This window comes from Budorcas taxicolor, chromosome 2, assembly GCF_023091745.1.
Source record: "Budorcas taxicolor isolate Tak-1 chromosome 2, Takin1.1, whole genome shotgun sequence".
In the NCBI taxonomy this organism is placed as follows: Eukaryota; Metazoa; Chordata; class Mammalia; order Artiodactyla; family Bovidae; genus Budorcas; species Budorcas taxicolor.
In genome coordinates, this window is record NC_068911.1 from 22,098,017 (window position 1) to 22,119,507 (window position 21,491).

The 21,491-nt window shown below is 47.8% G+C and overlaps 1 protein-coding gene across 1 annotated transcript in view; it reads left to right on the forward strand.

Annotated features, from left to right (window-relative positions):
• USP31 (ubiquitin specific peptidase 31) overlaps positions 1-19,939 on the forward strand; it is a 78,007-nt gene extending 58,068 nt beyond the window's left edge. The window contains exons 12-16 of the mRNA XM_052661533.1: positions 4,283-4,402; positions 6,881-7,106; positions 13,651-13,809; positions 15,332-15,484; positions 17,577-19,939. Of these exons, the coding sequence (XP_052517493.1) occupies positions 4,283-4,402; positions 6,881-7,106; positions 13,651-13,809; positions 15,332-15,484; positions 17,577-19,144 (2,226 nt within the window). The 3' untranslated portion in view covers positions 19,145-19,939. The remainder of the gene's footprint in view (positions 1-4,282; positions 4,403-6,880; positions 7,107-13,650; positions 13,810-15,331; positions 15,485-17,576) is intronic.
• The last annotated feature ends 1,552 nt before the right edge of the window (positions 19,940-21,491 follow it).

Here is a 21,491-nt window from a genome sequence, read left to right on the forward strand (position 1 = left end):
TACTAGGCCTTCCTTAGCAAGAGCATTTAAGGCGAAGGAGTCAGTTCCCTTTTGATTAACAATAGCACACCTTTTAAGTCAACAGCCACACTTTATTTTGTAAAGTTTTATTACTTTTAAAACTCCATCTTTAGTGAATTTTCTTTACTAATTTCTCTCTCTCTCGCCCCTGCACTCTTATTTTTAAAAAGCCAGAATTCACTCCTTTTTTTTGTATTCTAATGGCACATTGCATATAAGGATATATGCATCTTTTACATTTTTTTTTTTTTCCACATCAGGATGGCATGTCCCATCATCCAAAACAAGATCTCTGATTAAGCTTATGTAGTTTCAGGTTTATGTTCCATCTCCATGATCTCAACCATGAAGGGGTCACTATGTTTATCTTTTTTGTTAATGACCAAGATGGAATCTACTGCTGCTTCTGTTAAAACATCAGCAAGTTTAGCATGAATTTTAGTATATAGAGATGTTTTGGCCGTGTCAGTAAATGTTTCCTGTCCATCTCTTAGTGTATTTTGATTCATTGACAAAGCTAAAGTGCCTTTTCCTTTGCAGTTTTGTAAAAATCCTTCTGTTATTATTCTGAGATGAAAACACACAGAATTAAACACACAGTTAGAAAGCTACCACTAACTTGGAGATCTTTAGTTAGATGCAACTGTAGTTCATGATAAAACAAATTTATGGAGGGATATCCTGGATCATTCATACCCTTTCATGCAGCTAATATAATGTGCTGACTTTCTCAATACTTTTAAAAGGATAAATAAATAGCCCCTTTAGTGTAGAGAAAAAGAACAGATATTACAATGGCAGAGTCAGAACCAAGGAACTAAAGCACTCTTGGTGCTCACTGTGCAATAGGCCTATGTGGTTTTTAAGCCTTTTCAGGTTTAGACACTTTGAGACACCTTGATGAGAGCACTTAGAGTTCATCTGATTTTGAGTTGATGTTTAGGATCATAATTCCAACTACTGATTGTTACTACTCATTCTTGCATGTAGGGAATCATGGAATTTCAGAGTTGGAGGGGGCTTCAAAGCTTTTTTCTAATGATTGAGTTCTTCTGCCTAATTTCAAATAGATGATTGTCCAGCCGCTGTTTGTCAGAGACACTATTTCTTCTTTGGATATCTCTGATGGTGACTGACTGATGTTATCCTGAAATATGGCCTCAGTTGCTACAACCCACAGGCAAACTCTCAGGTCATTAAGAACAATTGAGAACAGGTCTGCTTTCTTGTTTATCCTTCAGATGTGAAAGTAGTTTTCATCTTCTTACTGAGCCTTTTCTCCGCCACTCAGTTAATGGCAGTCCCTTTACTAGTTTCCATTAGACATATTTTTCTAGTCTTGGGCTTATATAAAACAATTGACATCGACCCTGACTGATTGCATGCTCTGTGTAGCCCCTTATCCTATTTAGCCTTTTTTTTTTTTTTTTTTTGATTTGGGAGATGTTCAAAGATTAAAGTTGGGCAGATCTGCTAGGTGACGATGAATCGAACCAGGTCTCCTGCATCGCAGGCAGATTCTTTACCAACTGAGCTATCAGGGAAGCCCAAATGACAACATTGGTGTTCTACAAAACATCTCACTGATCTCGTAATCAGGATTTGTTCATTCAGTACCTGTTTGTTGAGTACATACATGTGCCAGGTCCTGTGCTTGGGGTTATAGCAGGGGCCAAGACAAACAGCATTTTTGCCCTCAGGCTGTTATAGTGTAGTGGGGATAAACAAGTAAATAAAGAAGCAAAGCCCCTCGGGTAGAAGAAAGGTTGAGAAACAGAAATGAGGCCGATGTGGTGGGGCACGGCAGGTAAGAGACTTTCTCCTGGTCATAAAATAACCCTAGCAAGTACTGCAGGGTCCAGCCCTTCCATAGAAGGCTTTCAATAAATATATCCTGCAATGAATGAGTGAGTGTTCCTTGGGAAGCTCAGTCACTGGGTCCAGAAATAACAGTTCAGATAGGAAAGAGAAGAAGGCCAGACTGAGGCTGCGTGGTGATAATTTTGGGGTCAGGCTGTCTGCAAGCTCAGTGATGGTCAGCAGCATCTGCGAGTGTCAGTGCATTTGGCCGCCGAAGGATGCTTTGGAAACAGTGTCCAGGTCTCGGGTGGTGACAGCCCTGCTCTCACCACCCTGCTTTATCACCTTGGCTGTTCACTGTTAAGAGACTGACATCCCGGGGCACGGGCAGAGTGTGGATCGTGGCTGGTGCGTCTGGAAATGCTGGCACGGCTAAATGTGTTTTGACAAAGGAGACTTAAAGTGAAGATCTGATAGTTATTTTCATCCATTTCATCTTGTGGATGAGGATTTGGACTTCTTTTAACTAAAAAACAGAATTAGAGACTGGAAATTGCAGGGAGAGTAATTTCATCTTAATCTGAGGACGAGCTCTGTAACAGACTGAACATGGAGCAGCGGCCTCCTGAGCCAGCGCCTTCCCTGCCAGGAGTTGGCAAGGCCAGCCGTGCTCCAGCTGTGCTCCGTAGGCCCGGCAGCTTTGTGGCAGTTTATGACGAGCTCAGTACAGGAATAGGGCATTGCTGTAGAAACTGTCAAAACTATCGCACATTGTCATGACGTTCTTACCGTATCTTATAAAGGAGTATCTGCTCACGATGTGTTGAAAATGCAAAAACAAACAGCCTGCTTCTTTACCAGAAGCACTGGGCCAGGTGGCCACGTACTTATGTAGACAGTTTGCATGTTGCCAAGATGTGGACTTGCCAGATGACAGTGCAGGTCCCTCCTGTCTAGCGATCTCACTCAGCTCCAGACGCCAGTCCCTCCCCATCTTTCCTGCACACACAACTGGGTCTCCCTGTCATGAAAGAAATCCCCTGAGCTCTGCTTCCCCTTCAAGCCTTCTTGCCAGTCTCTCTTCTTTTCTGCCTAACTTGATCATTAGTGGTTTCAGTGTGTTCTCCCTCCCTCCCTCCCAGACCTCTCATCATCGCTCTGACTCGGCTTTCTGACAGCTGTCTGGGGTCCTCGGGGCCCTCCTGGGCCCAGTTCAGTGGCTTTGCTCAATCTGCGTTCAGCCTCTCCATGGGATGTGGTTCTGATAACCAGCCTGTTCTTGCCACTCTTAACGTGGTTTGCATGAAAGGATTGTTTTTGACTTGCCTATGTTTCTGACTATGCATCCTCAGCTTTCTGTGACTTCTCAATCTTTGTTTCCCTTAGAAGTCCAGATCCCCCCAGGTTCTGTCCTTGGCCTCTCTGACATCTCAGAGGGCACGGCTATCCATTCCATTCCCATGGCTGCCCTCACTTCATTGTCTTAATGGTTCCAGATCTGAGGCATCTTCTGAAATCCAGAATGAAATTTAAAAACCTCTCCCACCAGACATGTCCTGTTAGTACCTCTATATCCCCTTCCTGAAACCCTTGCCTGCAGAGGGGACACCCAGGGATTTGAGGCTTCAGACTGGTATTGAGAAAGACCTCGGCGGTAGCAGGAGGGGGAGGATTGTCTCGGACAGTTGGGTGTTTGAGGAGGAAGAGCAATTAAGAGACTAGAGGAAGAAGAGGTAAGAGTGAGTGAGGACTTTGAATTAAGCTGGGTTGAGGGGATGGAGAAGGAAGGAGACAGGTGTGAGGAATGTTAGAGGGGCGTTATCTTGGATGGATATGGAGTGGGGGAAGAGGGAAGGATTTGAGGCTTTAGGATGACCCCTGTGTTCTGTGGTAGTGATATTTGCTGGGGTAGGACATACAGGAGGAGGAGGAGAAAGGTGAACTGTATTGACAGAAAGGCGATGAGTTGAGTTTGGGAGTATGATGAGCTTCTGTGACATTTAACATCTTTATATAGGATTTACTTCATTGGTCATTCCTTTTTGAGAGTCTATTCAGCAATCATTGGAAAAGACCCTGATGCTGGGAAAGATTGAAGGCAAAAGAGGAAGAGGGCAACAGAGGATGAGATGGTTACGTAGCATCACCGACTCAGTGGACATGAGTTTGAGCAAACTCCGGGAGCTAGTGAAGGACAGGGAACCCTGGCGTGCTGCAGTCCATGGGGTCACAGAGTCGGACACAACTTAGCGAGTGAACAATAGCAGCAGTAGCTGTTCAGCCAGTGTTTGGGTGCCAACCCTAGCCCTTTGATTGTGTTTTTCCTTGACTCCCGTTAAACGTAGTTTGTGGAGGGATTCAGAGTTGTGCCATGCCTTGGCCCAGAAGTGAGGAGACAAGGCTGTCTCCTGTATGGGTCCTGCTTAAGCAGCGCTAACAGCGTCGTGCTCCTTGTTTCCAGCTTGCCCCCGACGACGCCTGGCGGTGCCCGCACTGTAAGCAGCTGCAGCAGGGCAGCATTACGTTGAGCCTCTGGACTCTGCCTGACGTGCTGATTATACATCTGAAGAGATTTCGACAGGTAAGGAGGTCCTCTGGCCTAGAGGAGAGCGCTGTGACCAGGTGTCTTAGGCCCCCTACTGGCGGGCTGTTGGGCATGGTTCTTTTGTGTCCCCATGTGAGCCCACGATCTTGTGTTGTTACAGACCCACATTTTCCCCTGCGTTTGGGGCCCTGTGTTGTTCTTTCCCAAAGCAAAGTTCAAGCGTCCTGTGACCTTTGAATCCTAACCATTTTAGTTCATACGGCAGATGTTTTACTTTGTTCCTGAGGATTTGCTTTAGATTTGTAAATGTTGTGCTCAAGTAAGTGTGCTTTAGGATTTAAAAAAAAATTTGAGCTCCTTTCTGGGGGCGGGAAGAATTCTGTTTCTACCTAAATTAATAACAGGTGTTGTCCTGCTTCCAAGGAGCTGTTGTACAGTTGGGGAGATGAGTCATACATGTATACGAAGAAAATCTGCTTTGCATTGTATGGCTTTGTGAGTCAGTTTTCCCAAAAAGGCTTGTCTGTTCCTGAGGTTAGAGCTGTCCCGGGCTGCCCCCTTGTAAGGGAGGTAAATGAAAGGTAGATGCTGGAAGGAGTCTCTGAGCCTGGCTGCAAGAAGGTATGGATCTGAAAGATTAGGAGGAGGCCTGCAGCAGGTGACGGAGGAGCACGTGTATAGTACCTGGATGCAGTGGGTGCAGAGCAGGGCAGGAGTCTGAGAGCCGAGGCCAGTGTGGCTAGAGGTCCGGGGGGTCGGGGAGAAAGGCGTGAGTCGAAGTAGAAGAGGCCGGCGGTGGCTGGTAATCCAACCCTTGTAGGCAGAGTGGGATTCTGAACCAGTGAAGCAACATGACCAAAGGCGTGATTTGAGGAGACCATTCAGGCTGCTGTGTGGAGAATTAGAGGCTACAAGGATGCAGATGGGGACGTCTGAAGGAGGCCATTTATCCAGGGCAGGCCCGGCTGATGGCTGGCATTGGAGTTGCGGCAGTGGAGGTGGAGAGACCTGGATAGATTTGGGAGATGTCTAGGACTCGCTGATGAAGTGAAGATGTTGGGCCCCGCTGGGACGGGGCTTGCACACGGAGGTTTGGAGTCCAACCCCTGTGCTAGTGAGGAGTGAGCATTTGCCTTGAGTGTCCCAGCTGCACACCTCCATTGAGGTCTGCAGGTGGACGGCCCGCTGGGGGTTTGCCCAGCCCTCTGTCTCTTTCCACCTACACAGACTGATGTCCTTTGCTTTCTGTTTCTTTTGAAGACATATAGTCACGCCTCCAGTGCCCCAGCTCAAAACTGTAGTGTCATCTTTGACTATTCTTTCTTGTCCCTGACACCTAGGCTTGCTTGTCCTCCCCACTTCCTTCCGTATGTGTCCTCTTCTCCCCATTCTTGCTGTCATCCTGCCAGTTCCAGCTTTCCACTCCTTCCCAGCAGGTTGCAGTTGTGGTGTCTTTTTATTGGTTTTGTAACCTACACTGCTCTTCCCTCTCGAGCACATTTTGGCCACTACTTCATGACAGCTCTGATCACATCACCTCCTGCCTCAGAGCCTCCCCTTGACTTCCCCCAAGCTTCCTCCCCAAGCTTCCCCCTTGACTACAGAGCAGGATCCAGGTTCTTAAGCCTGATAATGCAGGACCTGCCTCCCTTTCTCTTAGGAACTTTTCTCTCCCCTTAGAATGGGCATTATCTGTACCTGATTCATTTTTTTAAAGCCCCCATAGACACAGGAGGGCTTCCCTTGTGGCTCAATTGGTAAAGAATCTGCTTGCAGTGTGGAAGACCTGGGCTTGATCCCTGGGTTGGGAAGATCCCCTGGAGAAGGGAAAGGCTACCCACTCCAGTATTCTGGCCTGGAGAATTCCATATAGTCCATGAGGTTGCAAAGAATCAGACACGACTGAGCGACTTTCACTATAGACACAGGAAACATTCAGTAGATATGTTTCAACTCATGGCAAGATTTCCAGATTGCCTAAGGTTGTCAGCTCAGTGAAGGTAGCAAGCTAAGTCACTGTTAACTTTGCATGTACTTGCTGGAGGAGGTGGGCCAGGAAGAGGCCCTCTTCCATGAGTTTGGTGCCAACACTGTGCTGTCCCTTGACACATGTTGTTACTCCATTCCTTTTCACGCCTCTGGATGAACCACCGGAAATTGTCATTTTGCACGTTAAAAACCTTTATTAGGTAAGGGCCAGAAGGCTCATTATCCTCTTACATGTAGTTAATCGCGGGTTCCATTTTTGGTGATATTAAAACCCTCTAGGTATTGGTTGGCCAGAAAGTTCGTTCAGGTTAGTCTATAGCATCTTACGGAAAAACGTGAATGAACTTTTTGGCCAACCCCGGTAGTTAACAGTGTTAACCTGTTCCCTGTGTCGTATGTCTTTGGAAACATCAGATAGGAAACTCAAACCTGCTTCAGCCGATAGAGTCTGCCTTTCACGCTGAACTGGCCTACCCTCTGCTCACATGAACATGCCATCAGGACTTGTTTTTCTTCTTGCAACAGGAAGGAGACAAGCGTATGAAACTTCAGAACATGGTCAAGTTCCCTTTGACCGGCCTGGACATGACACCTCACGTGGTCAAACGAAGCCAGAGCAGCTGGAGTCTGCCGTCCCACTGGTCTCCATGGAGACGGCCCTACGGACTCGGGAGGGACCCTGAGGACTACATCTATGACCTGTATGCCGTGTGCAATCACCATGGCACCATGCAAGGGGGGCACTACACAGGTCTGCAGCGCGAGAGGCCGGGCGCCTGTGCTGATGGTCCCCCGACGTGTTGTGCTTGCGACAGGGTGGCTGTGCTTTAGAACCTTGCTTTCTCTTCCAGCGGGAAGCGTGCCGACCACGAGGGCAGCTTTCACCTTCCAGTTTTCTGTTCCCTGGCCTCATCTGGTCAGGCTCTGACCCGAGCAGGGAGAGTGGTGGCCTGTGCAGAGGGGTGGCCTCGTCTGGCTCACCCAGGACTTGCCTTCCTGACCTCACCTGCACAGCCCCGTTTAAGGTTCTGCTCTGCTTCCTTGAGGGCCTAGCATCTCCCTGATTTGGAGTGTTTGTGGACCACTTTTTTTTAACAGTGTCTCTAAAGTGACTTGTAAGGGTTTTTCTTTTTGCTTTGTGTTCAAATTTATTTTTTTTTATTTGTCAAAGCAATAGTGCTCATCATGAAATTTAGAAACTAGAAAGAGGCAAAAAGAATAGTGCCATCAACCCATGAGGATACCACTCCAAAATAATTTGTGAGATTATTACTCAGAAAATGGTGGTGGGCATTCCCTGGAGTCCAGTGATCAAGACTTTGCACTTCCACTTTAGGGGGTGGGGGTTCAGTCCCTGGTCGGGGAGCTCAGAGCCCACATGCTGTGTGGCATGGCCAAAAACTTCAAAAGAAAAAAAAAGGTAATATTTTTAGAAACTGTGATAAATAACACACAACAGAATTTTCCTTTTTAACTATTTTTAAGCATACGGTTCCAGAGAAGGCAGTGGCACCCCACTCCAGGACTCTTGCCTGGAAAATCCTATGGACGGAGGAGCCTGGTGGGCTGCAGTCCATGGGGTTGCTAAGAGTCGGACACGACTGAGCAACTTCCTTTTCACTTTTCACTTTCACGCATTAGAGAAGGAAATGGTGACCCACTCCAGTGTTCTTGCCTGGAGAATCCCAGGGACGAGGGAGCCTGGTGGGCTGCCGTCTATGGGGTCGCACAGAGTCGGACACGACTGAAGCAACTCAGCAGCAGCAGCAGCAGTTCAGTGTCATTAAATTCATTCATCTCTTTGTGCAGTCATGCCCACTGTCCCTCTCAAATTTCTTTCATCTTCCCAAATTGAAACTCTGTATCCATTAAGCAGTAACTCCCTGTTGACCCCTCCCCAGTCCCTGGCAGCCACTGTTCTTTCTGTGAAGCTGATTACTCTGGGTACCTCGTGTAAGTGAATCATACGGTATTTGTCCTTTTGTGTCTGGCTTACTTCCCTTAGTGTAATGTATTTAAGAGTCACCCATGTTGTACTGTGTGTCGAATTTTCCTTCTTTTTTTAAGGCTGAATGATATCCATTGTAAGTAGGTAACATTCTGATAAGTGGCGTTTACTTCCAATGTTTTCTGTAAGGTTTGGCTGTTACTTTATACTGTTGTGATTTGTACTGATGGGCTCTGTTCAGGTGAACCTCTATGGAGCACCTGCTCTGTTTCTTGCTTACCGTGGGCCATAACATATCACAGGCATGTTGGAAACTAAAAAAACCTCAGCCTCTGTCTTCTAAGAGTGTAAACAAATGGTTGGGACGGCGTAGGCACACATAATATGAAAGAGTGGAAGTGTGTATTAGGTTCTGTGATTGAAGTGTGCACTGTGGGTTCCGGGAAGAGAGAGTGGGTGAAGCACCCCCTTCCTGGAGGGTCAGGGGTAGTTGCGGTTAGTAACCTGCCACCTACACTCACGGGGCAGACAGTTAGTTTTTGTAAATGTTATTTTTAATGCCTGCAGGATATTCTGATGATGAAACTCTAGTGTGATGTATAACCATTTCCTGTTGTTGAACACATACATTATTCCTGGTGTTTAACTTTGAGGATGACAGTGGTGAACACCTTTGTACATAGTCCCCTTCTGTATGTCTTTGAGATTGAGTCTCAGAAATGGAGTGATGGGGTTCAGGGCATGCATGCTGGGGAGGCACGTATACTGGGGAGGCACGTATACTGGGGGCTTCTTGCCTGGACATCTGTGTGTGTGGGGAACTTGATGTGTGGGTGGCCAGGACTTGGGTTTCTGCGTCCTTCCCACTCAGCCCGTTTGGCAGAAACACTTCTCTGGGACTTTCTTGTGTCCTCAATTCAATGGTTTCCACCACAGGGCCCCAGAGTGCTGTTGGTTCGTAAATGCAGGGGGAGGTGGAGGAGGGTTGGCCCTGTCCTTGGCCTTGCACACTTCCTCTCTTAACTTGCTCTTCCTCCAGGAGGCAAGAGCTTGAGTGTGACTGGACACAATCTTTTGTTCTTGAAACCCAGTAAGTTCAAATTCTTTCAATATTTAGATGCTGCAAGCTGCAGTCAGTTGTGAAAGGAATGATCCAACTTGGAGTGTATCTCATCGTGGAGTGCTTTGGATGGCCTCTACTTGCCCTAGGAAGCACTTTCTAGGAGAAAAAGGAGATAGAGGATCTACTGAAAAAATCTATTAAAGCCAGATTTTAATACTAGATTTTGTATCTTACATATTTTATGTTTATATTCAGTGGGAACCCCTTTGTGTATCTAGTTGGATTTTTCCTCTTGGGGCATTCCTGGTCATATCTCCATTCCTTGATACTAAGTCACAGAGTTATGTACTCAGGGACTCTGAGAATTGAAAGGGACTTAGAGGGAATTTAATTTCACTCATTAGCTGGTGAAGTAACACCTCCAGCATCCCTGGTTGGTGTTTGTGTAGCCTCAGCTTTGGTAAAGAATCTTGCATGCGGAACACTGTTTCTCAGGAAAATATGGACAAGCGTGTTGCATGGTTTCTAGCTAGAAACTGTTGAGGAAAATAGGACATGCTAGCCTCATGTTGCTCTTTTTATGGGATAGACTGGAAAGTGCCTGGAAACCCATAGCTACCTTGGAGGCAGTACAATTAGAGGAGTGTGGACTAGAAGCTAGACACGTCTTCCTAGCTCTGTGACGTTAGGCGAAGAACCGTATTCTAACCTAGTGGCCATGCAAGGGAGCTGAAATGCTCATGTCTGCTTCTTGGGGCCTGTTAACCTAGGAGTGACTCAGATATTTCCTGCATTTATTTCCCCTTTCCCATGCTTAGACGGTAAAGCGTCTGCCTACAATGAGGGAGGCCCGGGTTCAATCCCTGGGTTGGGAAGATCTCCTAGAGAAGGAAATGGCAACCCACTCCAGTATTCTTGCCTGGAAAATCCCATGGACGGAGAAGCCTGGTGGGCTATAGTCCATGGGGTCGCAAAGAGTCAGACACAACTGAGCGACTTGACTTACTTTACTTCCCATGCTTAGACCATACCGCTGCTTCTTGCATAAGAACATTTAAGTACTTGAGCATTGTTAAGTTAAAGATACCTTACTTCTAAGCTTTCACTTGGGATGTTTATTTTACTGTGTTCTTTATTTTGCACTGGTTCTACCTATAGTTACATGGTATACGTATGGCTGACTTGTAATGATTCTAGAACAGTGCTTCTTAAACGATCTGCAATGAAGAACCTTTTAAAAGATTTCTTAAATCTTTTAAAAAATTTCCAGTCCTTCGTGAGCCAGAACTTACTCAAAAACACAATAAAAACATCAGACTACTATGAATGTTTTTAAATGCTCACCCCGTTTTGGTGCTTCTCCTGTGGTCTGGCACCAGTCTGTGAGACACAATTTGCATAGCACTGGTCTAGAAAACAATTTAGGAAACAGCGCTGGGAAGAAAAGCACACAGAATTATTTTATAAATACATCATTAGCCCGTTGTTGAGCCCCTGAGAGTTTCCATGCTGTGTCTGAGGACAGAGCACCCCGAGGAGAAGCAGACTGGAGCTGGGACACGGTTGCCCTGCCACCTTCTCTCGGGCACGCTCCTCCGTACAGTTGCCCTCCCGCCCCTCCTCTCACTCCGGAACAGCACCCCTCTCCAGCTGGGCCACAGTGTATCAAGCCTGACCACGCCACTGACCAGACAGTTGCTGATTTAGCAGCTCCATTTGCACTTTCCCCTCTGGTTCCAGTGAGTCCACAGCTGCAGACGACTTCCTACCCTGCAGTCATAGATTCTTCGCCTGCTCTTCTTTGTTGGCACCTGTCTGGTGTAGCCCTGCCTCGCCTGGTCCCTTTCATCTCCTCGGAGTCCATAGTCATCCTGTGGTTGTGGCCTATCAAGGCTGTCACTCCTGGTGCCACTCGGGGACCTTATGTGTCCTGCCCCCTGGGGCCCTGCTGAGTCTGTTCCGGCATTCAGCCAAATGTTGTAGCACTCATTTATGTTCACCCCAATAAGTTAGAAAGTACTGGTACGCATATAGCTTTCTGGATCAAGATTCTTGCTGGTGCTTCAACACTCTTGATTCTTATCTCAGGCTTAGAATTTGATCTGGAGAGAAGGCCGCATGCATTCATCAGCCCCCATTCTCAGTTTGCTGGGGGACTTCCATGAGGCACCGTTTTGCTGCCTCTGAGGGAGGCAGGATAGGGTGGGGGTTTAAGAACAAGCTCGAGGACTAGATAATTCTGAAACAGACTGGACCCCGTGCTTTACCAGCTGTGTGGCCTTGGGCAAGCTGGTTAATCATTTTGAGCCTCTGTAAAATGGGAGTAGTGATAGAACAAATTACATAGGATCAAATGAGATATACATAACAAGTGTTAAACAAGTATTAGCTGCTGCAGTGGCCACAGGACTGGAAAAGGTCAGTTTTCATTCCAATCCCAAAGAAAGGCAGTGCCAAAGAATGCTCAAACTACCGCACAACTACACTCATCTCACATGCTAGTAAAGTAATGCTCAAAATTCTCCAAGCCAGGCTTCAGCAATACATGAACCGTGAACTTCCTGATGTTCAAGCTGGTTTTAGACAAGGCAGAGGAACCAGAGATCAAATTGCCAACATCTGCTGGATCATGGAAAAAGCAAGAGAGTTCCAGAAAAACATCTATTTCTGCTTTATTGACTATGCCAAAGCCTTTGACTGTGTGGATCACAATAAACTGTGGAAAATTCTGAGAGATGGGAATACCAGACCACCTGACCTGCCTCTTGAGAAACCTATATGCAGGTCAGGAAGCAGCAGTTAGAACTGGACATGGAACAACAGACTGGTTCCAAATAGGAAAAGGAGTACGTCAAGGCTGTATATTGTCACCCTGCTTATTTAACTTATATGCAGAGTACATCATAGAAATGCTGGGCTGGAAGAATCACAAGCTGGAATCAAGATTGCCGGGAGAAATATCAGTAGCCTCAGATATGCAGATGACACCACCCTTATGGCAGAAAGTGAAGAGGAGCTAAAAAGCCTCTTGATGCAAGTGAAAAAGGAGAGTGAAAAAGTTGGCTTAAAGCTCAACATTCAGAAAACGAAGATGGCATCTGGTCCCATCACTTCATGGGAAATAGATGGGGAAACAGTGTCAGACTTTGTTGTTTTGGGCTCCAAAATCACTGCAGATGGTGCCTGCAGCCGTGAAATTAAAAGACGCTTACTCCTTGGAAGAAAAGTTATGAACAACCTAGATGGCATATTGAAAAGCAGAGACATTACTTTGCCAACAAAGGTCCTTCTAGTCAAGGGTATGGTTTTTCCTGTGGTCATGTATGGATGTGAGAGTTGGACTGTGAAGAAAGCTAAGCGCTGAAGAATTGATGCTTTTGAAGTGTGGTGTTGGAGAAGACTCTTGAGAGTCCCTTGGACTGCAAGGAGATCCAACCAGTCCATTCTGAAGGAGATCAACCCTGGGATTTCTCTGGAGGGAATGATGCTGAAACTGAAGCTCCAGTACTTTGGCCACCTCATGCGAAGAGTTGACTCATTGGAAAAGACTCTGATGCTGGGAGGGATTGGGGGCGGGAGGAGAAGGGGACGACAGTGGATGAGATGGCTGGATGGCATCACTGACTTAATGGATGTGAGTCTGAGTGAACTCCGGGAGTTGGTGATGGACAGGGAGGCCTGGCGTGCTGCGATTCATGGAGTCACAAAGAGTCGGACACGACTGAGCGACTGTACTGAACTGAACTGATTGTTAATATCATGATTTCTAGTTCTCGAAACACTAAAATGTTACAGCACCCTTAAAGCAGAGCTTCTCAGTCCGGGCACATTAGCATGTTTGCTGGTAGCTCTTCGTTGTGGGGCCTGTTCTGCGCAGGGTAGCCTGTTTGGCAGCAGCCCTGGTCTCGACCCCCGACTCATCGTTAGTATCCTACCTGCCCTGCCAACCCCCAAGTTGTGACCGTCAAAAATGTCTCCATTCATTTCCAGGTGTCCCCTGGGGCAAAATCATCTCTGGTTGAAAGCCGTTGGTTTAAATTAATACTCATTTTCTAAGATTGAGTAGAATTTCATCCATTTGGAATAGGTTGGAATTTCGTGAAACATCTTGCCTGTGTTTGATTTGGAATTTGGCTTTTTTTGTTTAATCCTTTCTCTGCATTACTGCCTGCAGCCTTAAAAAGTTATTAAATTATGTGAGGCAAGGAAACGGTGTCTGTGGGTGGAGCGGAGCAGCCAGAGTGGCCACGCCGGTGCTGATGGCTGGTGGGCTCTCTTTGGCAGCATTCTGCAAGAACTCCGTGGACGGCCTCTGGTACTGCTTCGACGACAGTGATGTGCAGCAGCTGTCGGAGGATGAAGTCTGCACGCAGACGGCGTACATCCTTTTCTACCAGAGGCGGACGGCTATACCATCGTGGTCGGCCAACAGCTCGGTGGCAGGTAAGACAGTTCTACTCCAGGGGCGGTTTTTCTGAGAACGGAAGGTGGTACTTGATGATCCAGAGGACTTCTCCAGAAGATCCTCTGATTCTGCCGGTTGGATCAGGTTAATTGTCACATTTGCATTTAATCTGAAGACAGAATGGTTGCAGTCAAGGAGACGGGGCTGGAATGTGCGAGCACCTGTGACCAGGAGTTGCCTTGGAGGTGGAGTGGAGCCCGGCTCAGTGCACGCTCGCGTGTTTACTTGTGGAGTCAGTGAGCGAGGGAGCTGAGGAGCACCACCGGGCGCTCGAAGAGTAGAGGGACCGAGCGATTTGGAAACAGAACCAGACTCGGCTTTGCCACCCCTTGGTCGGGTTATCTTGGAGCATGTCCCATCTAAGCCACATATTTGTCATCCATGACATGGGTGTAATAATACTACCTACCTCATGAGGTCGTTGTGTCCAGCAGATCAGGTAAACTTGGCGTTAAAGCCTTTTGTAAAGGGTAAAGCACCGTTACAAATTATTCTTTTTTTCCAGTAAGATTGGCCTGTTCTGTTAGGGGAAGGATTGAAGGCTGTAATAATCTCAGAGGGCTTGGGTTTAATTTGATGAGATCTAGTCTGTTGTGTTAAACAAACACAAGAACCAGTATCCACACTTAATGTTGATGCAGCCACACACAATCCAAATGGGGAGAAGGCGTCTTAATGCCACGTTCGGGTTGAGAGAATAGGACAGAGTTCTGGAATGTGGCAGTGTGTGATCAGTTATTCATCCCTGCGCCCCTCAAAGCTTGTGAGGGATAAGCCGGAAGCCGCTCAGAGAAAGCGTCGCTGAGGCAGAGAGACCCCTGGTGCGTCACGCCCCACGCGATACAGCACTCAGTCTGAAGCTGCTGTCTTCGTTCACAGAAGGCGCGAACTCACGGCTCTAGTGCCGTCCTGCAGTGCTTTCCAGAGTCAGAGGTGCTCGGACCCGACACCCCCTTGAGGTCTCCTCGAGACGGTCATGCTGCTGCACGTTCTCCATCTCAGGAGTGGTTTCTGTTGTCCTAACTCATATTTAAGGGCCTTCCTGGAGCAGACAAGACAGAACGACACGTGGCCCTGTGTGTGTGTGTGTGTGTGCTTGCTTGTTGTATATTAATACTGTGGTTTAAATGATTTAAAAATTTCACCAAACAGGCCAAGAAAGTAACAGTACACCGCTGCTTGCTTTTGTCTCTCTGGAGTATTACTGCAAGTGCTTAGAACAGTGCTGTAGTGCTCAGTAAACGTTTCTAGGGTAGATGGAAGGTATGAACAGTTGTGTCTGTTCCATTCTGTTGCTGGCTCTTAAGACTTTGCTTTATGAAGTGTCCGTCCCTGTACTTGGATTTTACAGCTACAGACGTGAGTGGGAGTCTGCCCTCTTTTTCATCCTCACAGCGGGCATTTGGGCGGGCATGGTGTGGGGTCTGGGAGTTAGCGCTGGCCTGACAGTGAGGTCCCCGGGCTTCTGCCTGACCTCAGTGCCCGCTTCCTTTCCTGCAGGCTCCACGAGTTCCTCCTTGTGTGAACACTGGGTGAGCCGACTCCCGGGGAGCAAGCAAGCCAGCGTGACCTCTGCGGCTTCCTCCAGACGCACCTCCCTGGCCTCGCTGTCTGAGTCCGTGGAGATGACCGGGGAGAGGAGTGAAGATGACGGTGGGTCTGGGTTTCGGTGACAGATTTCCAAAACGGCGACTTGTGGACACACACACAGGCTCCCTCGTATTGAGGAGCCAAGTCCCAAGAAGGGGTTGGGGGAACATAAAAGAGGGTGACAGTGAGGGGACTGCGTGGCTGTGGTCACCATCGTGTGTAACCTTTTATATCACCGGGCCTTTCGCTTTCCCTCTGGGATCCAGGACTTTCTCCTTCCACTTTGTCGTTTTTCACTTTTAAAATCTAAATGTGGAGGTTAGAACTTTAACTCTGTACGGTAACAGGTACAGTTTAATCAAAGTGCTTCTTAAACTCTTCAGAGTAGCTGTGAGGGGACTCAGCGAGCTTGCAATTTGCCGAGGGCTTTGCGGGAGGCTGCCTGGGGATGAGCTGCTATGCGGGGCCTGGTGTGGGGGCGCCTGACTTGCTCGGCTTCTGCTTCCCACCACGCTGTCTCCCTGGAGGGGACTTGTGGTGTGTGCTTGGGGAGTGCAGAAACAACTAGAACAGAAGCCATTGCCTTTGCATAAAGCTGTTTGGGGGAATTTTGAAAATAGTCACAGTATGTAAGCTTGGAAAAGCTGATAAAAATTGAGCTCTGGTGTTTTCGCCTTCAGCTCCTGCTGGACTAGTGGCAGCACAGCCCTCCGTTCCACCCAGGACCCCAAGCTGGGGGGAGGTGATCAGGCAGCTGGAGTCCTGAGCGTTGGGAGGGGGAGAGAGTGAGCTCAGCCTCTGTGGGATACCATGAGCTCGGTGACTCACCCCCAGCAGGCCTCAGTCTGTGGCCTGCATTTCCATCGCTTCTAGTAAACTGCTGCTTGCTGGTGGTGGTGGGTAAATCTGAACACAAACTGCAGGAAGAAAACGGGAGTCTGGAAGAAGGCCCGACGTGGAGAACTCCGTCCCACCTCCAGCTCTGCCCCTTCTTCCAACTGTTGCGTCTTCATTTGTAGCGTAAGAGTCTTGGGATGTAACCACCAAGCTCCTGGCTGGCACTCCTGACATTTCATGAAAAACTGACAGTGCCCCTCGGCTTATTATTTAGAGGTGGTTTTCAGCAAAGCCTTTAAACTTCGAGCTCACTGTTTCAACAGTGAGCCTAGATATGGTTTGCCTCCAGTCTGTTTTAAATGGCGGAGTTGGGGGAATCGGTATCCTCTTTGGGGTCATCATCATACAGTCGTGTTGGGTGATGCCCATGGACCAGGGCCTGTCTCTCAGGGTCTCATCCAGGTGGAGCTGTATTAATACCACAGCTCCAGTAGCAAGTGTGGAGAATTTCATTTAGAATATTTTCTTTGGAAGTTCAAAGTCACTTACTGCTCTAATTATGAATATTTTTCTTGAAAGTTTTAAGGCACTCAGGGTAGAAGCGTATTGTCTCTAGTCCTTTCCACTGATGGCATTCACAGTCAGCAATCACAGGCCCGCCTGCCTGTGATGTTGAGTTGGGGGAAGGGGTTGTGGTTCTGTTGCTGGCTCTGCCTCTAATTACCTTTGTGGTCATGGGCACGGACCTTGCTGCTGTGGGCCTCAGCGTCCTTAGTAAGATGAACTGCTCACGTTTATTGAGCAGTGTGCAATGTCAGGTACCTTGCCGGGCACAGGACTTTGAAGACTTTATTTAATTCTTCTAGTAGCTCTGTGAGTTACAAGGGTCAGGAAATTATGGCCCACGGGCCAAATATGGCCCCTGTCTTTATTTGTTAACAAAAAAAAGTTTTGTTGGAACACAGCCACGCCTGTTTGTTTATTTGTTGCCTGTGGCTGCTTTTGAACTAGGGTGGCAGAGTTGAACAGCTGCCCCACAAAGCCTAAAATATTTACTGTCTTGGCCGTTAGAGTAAAAGTCTGCCGAGCCTGATGTTGAGCAAGAAGGTGCTTTGCTGCTCCCGAAGTTAGAATGCCCCTATTTTATAGGTAAAGGCTCAGAAAAGTTAAAACCACGTGATGACTCACTGACCCCAGACGCACTGGCTCTGAAGGTCACGCTCCCGTCATCCCCTGAGGCTGGTCTTCCTTTGTTCTGTAGATGTTTCTAGCTCATCTTGTTGGCTTGGCTTAACGGTAATCTCTTTGCTGCATTCAGGAGGCTTCTCAACTCGTCCATTCGTGAGAAGTGTCCAGCGCCAGAGCTTGTCATCCAGACCGTCTGTCACCAGCCCCTTGGCCGTCAATGAAAATTGCATCCGGCCTTCCTGGTCCCTGTCTGCCAAGCTGCAAATGCGCTCCAGTTCCCCTTCCCGCTTCTCAGGAGACTCTCCGATTCACACCTCTGCGTCCACCCTGGAGAAAATCGGGGAGGCAGTGGATGACAAGGTCTCCATCTCCTGCTTCGGTAGCTTGAGGAACCTGTCCAGCAGCCACCAGGACTCGAGTGACAGTCACAGTCGGCGGGAGCACAAGGCTGTGGGTCGAGCCCCTCTGGCTGTCATGGAAGGTGTGTTCAGAGACGAGTCAGATGCCCGCAAGTTGAACTCCAGCGTGGTGGACACACAGAGCAGAAGCTCAGCACATGGGGATCACTTGCCCCCTGTCTCTGATCCATTTGATAACAATAACCAGATTGCTTACGTGGATCAGAGCGATTCTGTAGACAGCTCTCCAGTCAAAGAGGTGAAATCCCCAAGCCACCCAGGCTCCCTCGCAAAGAAACCAGAGAGCACAACCAAGAGATCCCCCAGCGCCAAAGGTGCTTCTGAGCCAGATCGAAGCTTGCGGAAGGGGAGACCAGCCTTGGCCAGCCAGGAGTCCTCTCTTTCCAGTACGTCCCCTTCTTCTCCCGTTCCCGTGAAAGTGTCCGTAAAGCCCTCCCGCTCCCGAAGCAAAGCCGATTCTTCTTCCAGGGCCAGTGGACGGCATTCCTCCCCTGCCCCTGCCCCAAAGAAGGAGTCCTCCCCCAAGTCCCACGAGTCCGTGTCGTCCCCTTCGCTCCAGAAGCAGAAATCGGCTTCTTCCCTCGCTTATACTGCTTCCTCCACATCTGCAAAGAAAGCCTCAGGCCCCGCCCCGAGGGGCCCCTTCCCTCCTGGGAAGAGCAGGACTTCAGACAGGAGCTTAAGCCGAGAGGGCTCCAGACACAGCCTGGTTTCCGACAGGGCCAGCGTCACCTCCAGCTCCAAACCCAACTCCCCGCGCGTGAGCCAGGCCAGGGCCGGGGATGGCAGGGCGGATAGCAAGCACGTGCGGAGCTCCTCCATGGCCAGCCTGCGCTCCCCCAGCGTGAGCGTGAAGGCTGGTCTGAAGAGGGACAGCAAGTCCGAGGACAAGGGGCTGTCCTTCTTCAAGTCGGCCTTGAGACAGAAAGAGACCCGGCGGTCAACAGATCTAGGCAAGACCGCCTTGCTGTCCAAGAAGGCGGGCGGGGGCTCCGTCAGGTCCATCTGTAAGAGCGCAGTGGATGACAAGGCAGAGAAAGGCTCCCAGTCGCCAGGCTCCCAGCAGCCAAATGCCAGTGCGGTTGGGAAAGAGCCGCTTGCCTCCAAGGACCCCGCTGCTGCTAAACTTTCCCTGCTGTCTGCTCGCAAGCCCAAGACTTCTCAGCTCGATTCTGCAGCGCCCTCGTCTCCTGGGTGCAGGCAGCCTGCTGAGAAATCCTCCAGAAAGTTACCTTCTAGCATGCAAACCTCTGCACGGCCTTCTCAGAAACCTCAGTGATACTTCTGCAGTCCAGGTGTTTTATCTGTAAAGATGTTAATTTATTTAGAACCCCTTCCCTCCCACCAAAGCCCTTTATGCTTCTGTTTTGTATTTTTTGGGAGTCATGTGCCTGCTGTGTGTGTGTGTGTGTGTGTGTGTGTGTTTGTGCGCGCGCGTGTGTATATGGAGAATTCAATTGCAAATTGTTAAAAGCGTCGCCTTATTCTGCCATTGAACCAAATAACAGCCATAGGCAAAGCATTGACACCAAGCTAACTGAAATAATTATAGACGATACCCTGGACGGTCCCTTTAGTACATATTTCTTTCTAGAGAACTCTTAACGACTTTCATTGGACACTAGGGATTTGAAACCTGTGAAACCAGTTAAGCTATCACTAGTGTGCTCTGTAGAAGGATGAATTACTTGACTCTCGTTTCATCTGAGCGGAATTTGTCGTCAGCTGTGGATTGTCACGTGGCACCAGGAACTCTTACGAACTGTGACACTAACAGTGAAATAAACCGAGGGGAAAACTGTCGCTTTCTGCACTTTGGCCCCATCTTACCAGTTTTTGTCAAGGGCAATATTTTCACACTAACGTTTCTCAGGTATATACTCAGCTAGTGTAGGACGGTTGCGCATCCGTGAAAGGATCAGAGAAGGTGGCCTGTGGGTTGCTGTTGTTTCTCCTACTGCCACAGAGAGAAGTTTTTAGAGGTAGAAATGAAATCTTTCACCACCTTCCTATCTGCAAAGACGTGCATTGCCATAAGCTGTCTTGACCTGTGGGATGTGTTTTAAGAGATGGCAAGTCGGATAGCCAGAAAGCCAGTCACTAGTAGTTAAAAATTTTTTTTTTCCCTTGTAAATTTGCTCACTAAGGGTTTTGAAATGGACTAGAGAAAATTCCTGGAAAAAAAGAAATGAATTCTAGACTGGATGCATAAATCTGTGCCATTTCCTTCTCTGGTGTTGCTTTTTCTCCTATGTTAGAAATGGAAAGCCCCATGCTGCCCCGAGTGCGCACACCCGTGTTTCCTCGTCTTGTAACCTGGAGAGGAAAGAAGTCGCCTGATGCCAGCAGCCAGTGGTGGTGTTTTCGAGCAACGTGTGACAGTGTTATGTGCACACTGGTCCTGCCTGTCAGGCTTCGTTGGGATTGTTTTTCAGGAATACATTTATTTCTTCTTTGTGCTGAAGATGTAATGAAACTCACAAGCAGGCTGGAGCCTGTTTCATCTGGCATTGTCAGTGAAAATTGCATTTCTTGTTTAGAGAAAAAGGGAACCTCAAGAAATTCACAGATAGGCAAGATATGTATATAGATTATTTCAAGCTTTTAGGAGATGTTTTGGGATTTTTAGCTTTTTTATTTTCCATTTTTTAAAAACGTCGAAGAGAGTCATGGTTCTGATTCTCTTTGAATAGCATTTGTCACTTTGCTGTGAAATATGGCATGCTAAGTTTATACGCGTTTACATATTAACTTTTTTTTTAAGTCATGGACTCTTCAGGTTCTTCCTGAACACCTTGTACACGGATCCATTCATATAATCTCCCTTTTCAGTATTGGCGTGTGCGAAGTAACTAGAACATACATTACCTGCATAGCTATGGGTTCTGCACTGCCCTGTTTTTCTTTTCTCCCCCTTTCTTTTCTGTGAATGCCTCTAGGGAGATGCTTCTAGTAGGTTGCTTTATTTTGCTGCTAATTTGAGCACGAGCAGGTTAACCTGCAAGTCTGGAGGCCACGTGTGTTGAGGGTAAGCTGAAATTGTAGACCCCTGCGACGTTTAAGAGAACACATCTGGCCTTGTGAGAGTTACGCTAGTGCTCCGTGAAATCCACTTACTCTGAGCCTGTTGCGCTTGATCCTGACTTCACCACTCTACCAGGAGTCCTCATCTCACCGTGCAGGCGCCTGGCTCCCCAGAGCAGCCTCACTCTCCCCTGCTGGGCTGTGACTGCCTTCCATCTTGATCTTGTTGCTTCGAGCAGCACATTGACAGCTCCATCAGTGTTTAGCCACTGTGAGTTTTCCTATATCACTTTGATTTCCTAAAAAGATTGCACCAGATGTGGGGTTGTCAATATCTGGAATTGAGTATTTGTCTATTTGAACCTCTCATCTTTCTTTAATAGGTAAATCTCATTTGAAATCTTTTATCTGAAGCTCTGAAACAGTCTTAGAATCACAGTTGGACTACTCAGTGTTTTAATAACACTTTTTGGAGGGGAGGTGGGGAATATAAACAGTTAAGCATTAATAGAATGCAATATAATTTTCCCAGGGGTAAATATTTCGGAGTTCTCCAAGAATGGGTTTTCTGTTGTGTTTAGTGTCGTTATAATAAAAAAAAA